At 44.4% G+C, this 6,602-nt stretch overlaps 1 protein-coding gene across 1 annotated transcript in view; it reads left to right on the forward strand.

Moving 5' to 3' along the window:
- Window positions 1-1,565: 1,565 nt before the first annotated feature.
- Window positions 1,566-6,602, forward strand: part of galm (galactose mutarotase) — a 17,047-nt gene continuing 12,010 nt past the window's right edge. The window contains exons 1-2 of the mRNA XM_083696336.1: window positions 1,566-1,914; window positions 2,753-2,907. Of these exons, the coding sequence (XP_083552462.1) occupies window positions 1,728-1,914; window positions 2,753-2,907 (342 nt within the window). The 5' untranslated portion in view covers window positions 1,566-1,727. The remainder of the gene's footprint in view (window positions 1,915-2,752; window positions 2,908-6,602) is intronic.

The raw sequence follows: 6,602 nt of genomic DNA on the forward strand, positions 1-6,602 counted from the left end.
ACCAGAGCCTTTAAGTGGTTTCTCTAGAGCGGTAATTCAGGCTCATTTTCCTCTCCTAGTACCTACAGCCTACACAGTTAAATTGCCACACACAAGTATCCCCTATACACATGGCATGAAAGTGGAACTGTGATCCTTTGATGCTCTGCTCTGCCCCCTCCTCACTCTCCCTACCACCCCCTCTCTCCCTCACTCTCGCTCACTCCTCCCTCTCTCCCTCCTTCTCTCCCTCCCTCTCTCTCTTCCCTCCCTCTCTGTCTCTCTCTCCTTCTCTTTTACTGACCCCCACTCCTCTGTCTCTCTAACCCCCCCCCTCCCTCCCTCTCTCTCTCTCAAGCTGAAGGTTTGTGTTCTCAGGAGAAGGTCCGTCTGAAAGGCTTTCGTTCCATTTGAGAGGTTCGGTACATGATTCAAATAACGATTCTCCTAATTGAACCAATTTACCCTCCGTCTCTGCTGCTGAGAGGTGGAAAGGAGGAGGAGAGGGAGAAGGGAGGAGAAGAGGAGGAAGGGAGGAGGAGAGAGGGAAGGCTGGAGGAGAGGAAAGAGGGCAGAGGGGAGTAGGATGAGAGAAGGAGAGGGGAGTAGGATACGAAGGGGAGAGGTAAAGAGGAAGAGGATGAGAGGAGAGGAGAGGCGAGGAGGGGAGAGGTGAGGAGAAGAGAGGAGAGAAGGGGAGAGGAAGGGAGAGGAGAGGGAGCCGTGAGACCTGAATTATGCAGATTTATCTATCTGTGTGTGTGTGTGTGTGTGTGTGTGTGTGTGTGTGTGTGTGTGTGTGTGTGTGTGTGTGTGTGTGTGCGCCCTCTGCTCAAGGCAAGGCTCAGCAACAGGGAAAGTAGATCAAGAAGATGCTGTGGACCATGGGATTAGATCCTGCAAGAGCGCAGCTGCCAAAAACATGTGCTGCTATAATGGCCATCAGGAGAGGGTATCTGGGACCCACTCTGACACACACACACACACACACACACACACACACACACACACACACACACACACACACACACACACACACACACAGTTAATGAGGTTATTTATTTACAGCAACTGATAACTTGGCTAACAGATGGATTTTCTCAATTATCGATAGATTGAATTGGTCCATATGTTCTTCAGCAGGCCAGACTGCACACAAGCAACCAACAAACAATGATACAAGACTGTTTCTCATCCAACCCTGTGTTGTGTTACAGTATGATGCCAGTATAGTTGGTGTTCTCTATACTTCTATTTCATAGACTTATATACTGTGTGAATTTCGATTTATTAAGAGGCTATATGTTTTCACCATGATTTTGAGTAGTTATGATGTCCTTTTGGTATGTCCACTGGTGCACTATTGGGGAGTATTCTATTCTCTCTCTACTATGTTCGTTTCACCTGTGAAGTTCTATGTTCTCTTTACAGTATGTAGCCTACATTTCTATACACTGGCCTACACTGCACCCCTCTGCTAGAACTACAAAATAATTCTGTCCTGTTCTGATGACGTCAATTAGCACGTCATACAACGCGGACGAATGGCTTATGAACAGTGACAATTATGCACAAGAGTGCAAAGTCCTACTATCTTTGTCAGTTGTAAGAACTTGCAACAGTGTTTCTAGCCATGTTTGAGTAGATAATTGTTTCCTCATATTGTCCATTCATTCGTGCACGAATCAACCCAGTTCCGAGTGCTAATTCATGTTTAGGTAGCGACAAATAGAACATCAGAGAAAGACATGGCACAGGTAATAAAGGAAGCTTTTGGGGAGATACCCGGGGAAACACGCGTGGAGAAATGGACCTTGAAGTCGTCCAACGTCACCGTTGAAATCATAACACTCGGATGCATCATATCAGCTGTAAAAAGTAAAGGAAAGAATGGGCATGTCGCTGACATCGTCCTGGGTTACGATAACTTGGAGGGTGAGTGTTACTGTTAACTAGTCTAAATATTCATTTAAACAACCTAAGTTTCTCCTGAATATTACTCTTAATACTGTATAAAGCATCAAGGTGTTTATTACTGTATGGCTCTGGTTCTATAGTGTTGAGGTTCGGTGTTGACAAGGTTTTACAGAGGGACGTCAGCAGCAGTACGACTAATCACATGACTTACCATGATAGACAGGACCCGCAGTCTGGAATATAAATGATGTGCTGTAGTAGACACTGACTGACACCATGCAGGGAGGGGAGGCTGGTGGAGGTAGAAATCAGAGGACCGCTCAATGTAATGCATGGAATGGAATTAGGAATGGCATCAAACACGTGATGATGAGATTTTGAGAAAATGTCAAGCAATCACAGTAAGCATTATTACATAGACAGTCAGCAGATGAGATAAATGTATTGGCCTCCAGAGTCAACCTCTCAAGATAACAAATTAATGTGATGCGTTTGACATAGCAGAAATTAAATTAAGTCTGCATCTGACCTAGCTGAAAGGTGGGGAGCGGAAAACGCTAAGCAAGATGATGAAATGAGATGGCAAGCAACAGAAAACAAGACTGTCTGTCACATGCATCACATAGGGGAAGTGTGGGTGTGGGTGTGGGTGTGTGTGCTCAAGTCTGCTTGCTTCTGATTGCGTGTGTCTGTCTGTGTGGTTTTGTGGCCCCTGCTCAGAGTCTGTGACAGATAAGTGCTATACTGTAAGACTCTGATGTTTTTGATGTAATAACTTGATCTGTGTGCGACTGGTAATGACTGGCCAATTATTTGATCTGTGTGTGGCTGTTAATAACTGGACGTTTTATTGCAGGATATCTGGCGGATCCCCGGTACTTTGGCGCTGTGGTCGGCCGGGTAGCCAATCGGATCGCCGGGGGAAAGTTTGTGGTTGATGGGAAGGAGTATCAGCTGGCCATCAATAACGGACCTAATGCCCTCCATGGAGGACTGAGAGGCTTCAATAAGGTATAAACACTGATCAATGAAAACACACGGTACACACACTGGACATAATAACACACACACACAACACACACACACACACACACACACACACACACACTCACACACACACACACACATTATTCCTACATGCAGGACTGAGAGGCTTCAACAAGGTATAAACTATAAAAGAAAACATGAAAATACACAGACAGCACAGCCTATAACACGTTCACTTCCAAATTGTCTCAATATTTCCTAATTTAATCGATTGAATCAACACACATACTGCACATAATAACACACACATTCAGCCCTCTCAACATCAACGTTGTCTTGTACTGTGTAGGATAGATGACAACCAATGTTGACGCTTGACAGCTTACCTTACTGGAGACTTGTGAACACTCACAGAAATACTCTATTGATAACCTGTGTGTACATATGTCAGTAACACACATTAGAGACATTTGGAATAAAAATGTATTTTACACACACACACACACACACACACACACACACACACACACACACACACACACACACACACACACACACACACACACACACACAAGCTTCCCTGACCTCACACTGACTCCTCTCTGCTCTCCCTCAGCAGTAGAGCGGGGTCAGTGTGGGGTCAGGGATACTAGCAGTGTGATGTAGGCCACCTGTGTGAAAGCAATAAATACATAATAGCAATACATTTTACTTGTTAGGCACCTTTCAATGCGCTCAAGGTTGCCTTACAGTACATAAAAACAAGTGATGTACTCTGTAGAACCTATAGTAACCTATAGAATAGTAACCTGATAGGCTAATAGGACCTGTCAGTGATGTGGGATTGTAGAGGCTACAGTGTGCGTGCTAACCCTACTGAGCCTCATGTCCTATTGATTGACGGTGTAGCTGAGGCACATGTTTTGTAGTGTGGCGTCGTCATCAGTGCAGCATTATTTAAATACTTGATTTAAATAAATCGATTCCTCTAAATAGATCCCCCCCCCGAACACACACACACACTGGGGCCACTTAAAGCCACGCTGCCACAGAGCGTCAATACCATCCAGCCTTAGGCGTCAGTCCTCACTTTGACATAATTACAGCTGAATCACTTAAAGGCATTATAAAGTCCACTAATGGCTTCTGCAGATTGCACTTTTCTACAATAGAGACTAACAGCTCCATAAAGAAAAGGCTATCAGGGGCTCTGGAATGCCTGGCCAGAGGGAGGACTAGCAGGCTATATCCTATAGCTGTAGGTCCAGCTGGCTACTGCTGCTGGTGTGTCTGTCTGTGGTTTAGTCTTTTAGCACATTCTGTAATTATAAGCCATAATTACTGCCTTGGATGTCAGCAGTGAGTAGACACACACACACGCACACACAGTTACGCGGATATTCTCTTTGATAGCATGGCCCTCAGTGATTACATCAGAACAAGAGAAAGTGTAAAAGATTATTAAAGTAAAAGTTTTTCTGTTTTACCTGTCAACAACCATCAGGCAATTGATCTGTTATGTTTTATCTGTGGAAGATCAGTCGGTCATGTTTGACATTCCAGCCCGGAACTCAGACTGTTTTGTAACACATTGTTCTTATTCATCATTCTTCCTTATCAGCTCAGGGGTTGGACTCAATTACCCATGCTGCCTCTGTCTCCTGAAAGAACACTGTGCTCGTTTTATATAAATTCAAATTTTTATATAAATTCAAATCATATCACGTAATGCATTTTTCATAGGATCGCCTGAATACACACACACACACACACACACACACACACACACACACACTCACGCACACACACACACTCACACACACACACACACACACACACACACACACACACACACACACACACACACACACACACTCACACACACATTAGTTACCACTAGTAATGAGTGCTCCACTCTGAGAGATTACTTTGCTCCCCACTTTAACCACAGTCAGTCAGTCATTATCAGACAGATTTATTTGTTTCCTCTTTGGTCTAATGGAGTGTTAATGGCCGACATTATACAGACCGTTACACAACCGTGTGCGGCCAGTCGCCCCGACCGTTAATGGAATGTAGAACACGTTACATGGAATCACATAATATATGTACTGCACACACACACACACACACACACACACACACACACACACACACACACACTATCACTATAACATTACATTGTCCCACATTATGGTGGATAGATAGAAAGGTTTGTCTGTAAAGATCTTTGATGGAATGAACACTGGCCTTTGCCATCTCTCCTCCTCCGACCACCCAGGATACTAAAAGACATGAGTCCCTCATGAATTATTCACGCCCTCCTGTCCTATCCTGGGTCTTTCATTCATACAGCCCTACACTGTATGTACCCTGATGTGTCTCCAGGTCATGTGGTTTTGGATCCTCAAGTTCACAATCTTTTTATGTTCTTTTTTTGTTTCACCTTTATTTTCTCATGTACTGTATTTGTGTGGAAGTCAAGAGAGTGTTTTTACGAGGTAGACATTTACATTTTAGACATTTTAGTAAGTGAAACAACTATACAGTACATCACAATCATAGCAAGTAAGATTTCCTATAAGAATCAGTGCCACAAGCAGTCACAGTGCAAGAGAAAGGGGAAAGAACTATTTTTTCATTAACTATTGCTTACTTATACCACTATTTGTCAATGGAAAATCTGACCTCTTTAGGTCATTCAAGTCTGTAAGAAACAGAAATCTGGGCCACCATGGTACACCACTGAGATTAATGCCTACATTTCAAAGCGTTCAAGTGTACTTATTTACTTTCATCTTTCTTTTTTTCCAAATGTTTCAGTAATTTACATCCTCATTCATCTTGCATGAAATTAATGTTTTGACGAGACCTTGTACTCTCCTCTCGCAGTCAGTTGATTGTAGCCGATTAGCAACTGCCTCACACGTACGGATTTTACCAGACATCAGGTTTTCTAAGGACTTTTGTTAAGGAAACCAGCGCTACAGAGGACATGGTTGACTGGTAAATGAAAGGATAGATAAAGGGGGCAAAAATAAAGAGGTGACATCATGATTTTAGTCGTGATGACATGGCTATTTAAAGCCCAGAATAGCAGAGGCCCCAGTTAGCTGTCAGTCAACGGGGTTAGGCTATGTGTTGACTGCAGGCCCTGTCTGACATTGACTGCAGTCAGCGGAGAGAACACTTATTTTTGTAGGCGATGAGGAGGGGAGTTTTGACAGCACTATCCCTCACTGAGACAGGGCTGGAGGGAGGGCAATGGTGGAGGGGTAGAGAGAGGGAGGGATGTGGAGGAGAGAGGGACAGGGATGAGAGAGAGAGAGATGGAGGGAGATAGAGGAACTGAAGAGTTGGAAGGATAAAGGAGGAGGGAGCAGAGAAGAGAATGGGAAACAGGGAGATGGAGAGAGAGAGAGAGGGAGGGAGGGAGGGTAGGAGGAGGAGGAGGAGGGGAGAGAGATAAGATCCTGGAGACAGACTTACAGACAGACAGAGAGAGAGAGGGGGGGGGTATAGGGAGGAGAGGAGAGGAGAGCGAGAAACTGCTGAAGGTGTCAGAACCCTACTGAAGCATGCTGGATGTGAGATCCATGTTAACAACATGAGAGAGGATAGAACAGTCTATCTCTGTGGTTAACACATCACGTCCGCCTTCCTTCAGGCTTACATGCTCTCTTCGTCACAAGAGGGTACTAATAGACTAGGAGATAGAC

This window comes from Argentina silus (genome assembly GCF_951799395.1).
Source record: "Argentina silus genome assembly, chromosome: X".
In the NCBI taxonomy this organism is placed as follows: domain Eukaryota; kingdom Metazoa; phylum Chordata; class Actinopteri; order Argentiniformes; family Argentinidae; genus Argentina; species Argentina silus.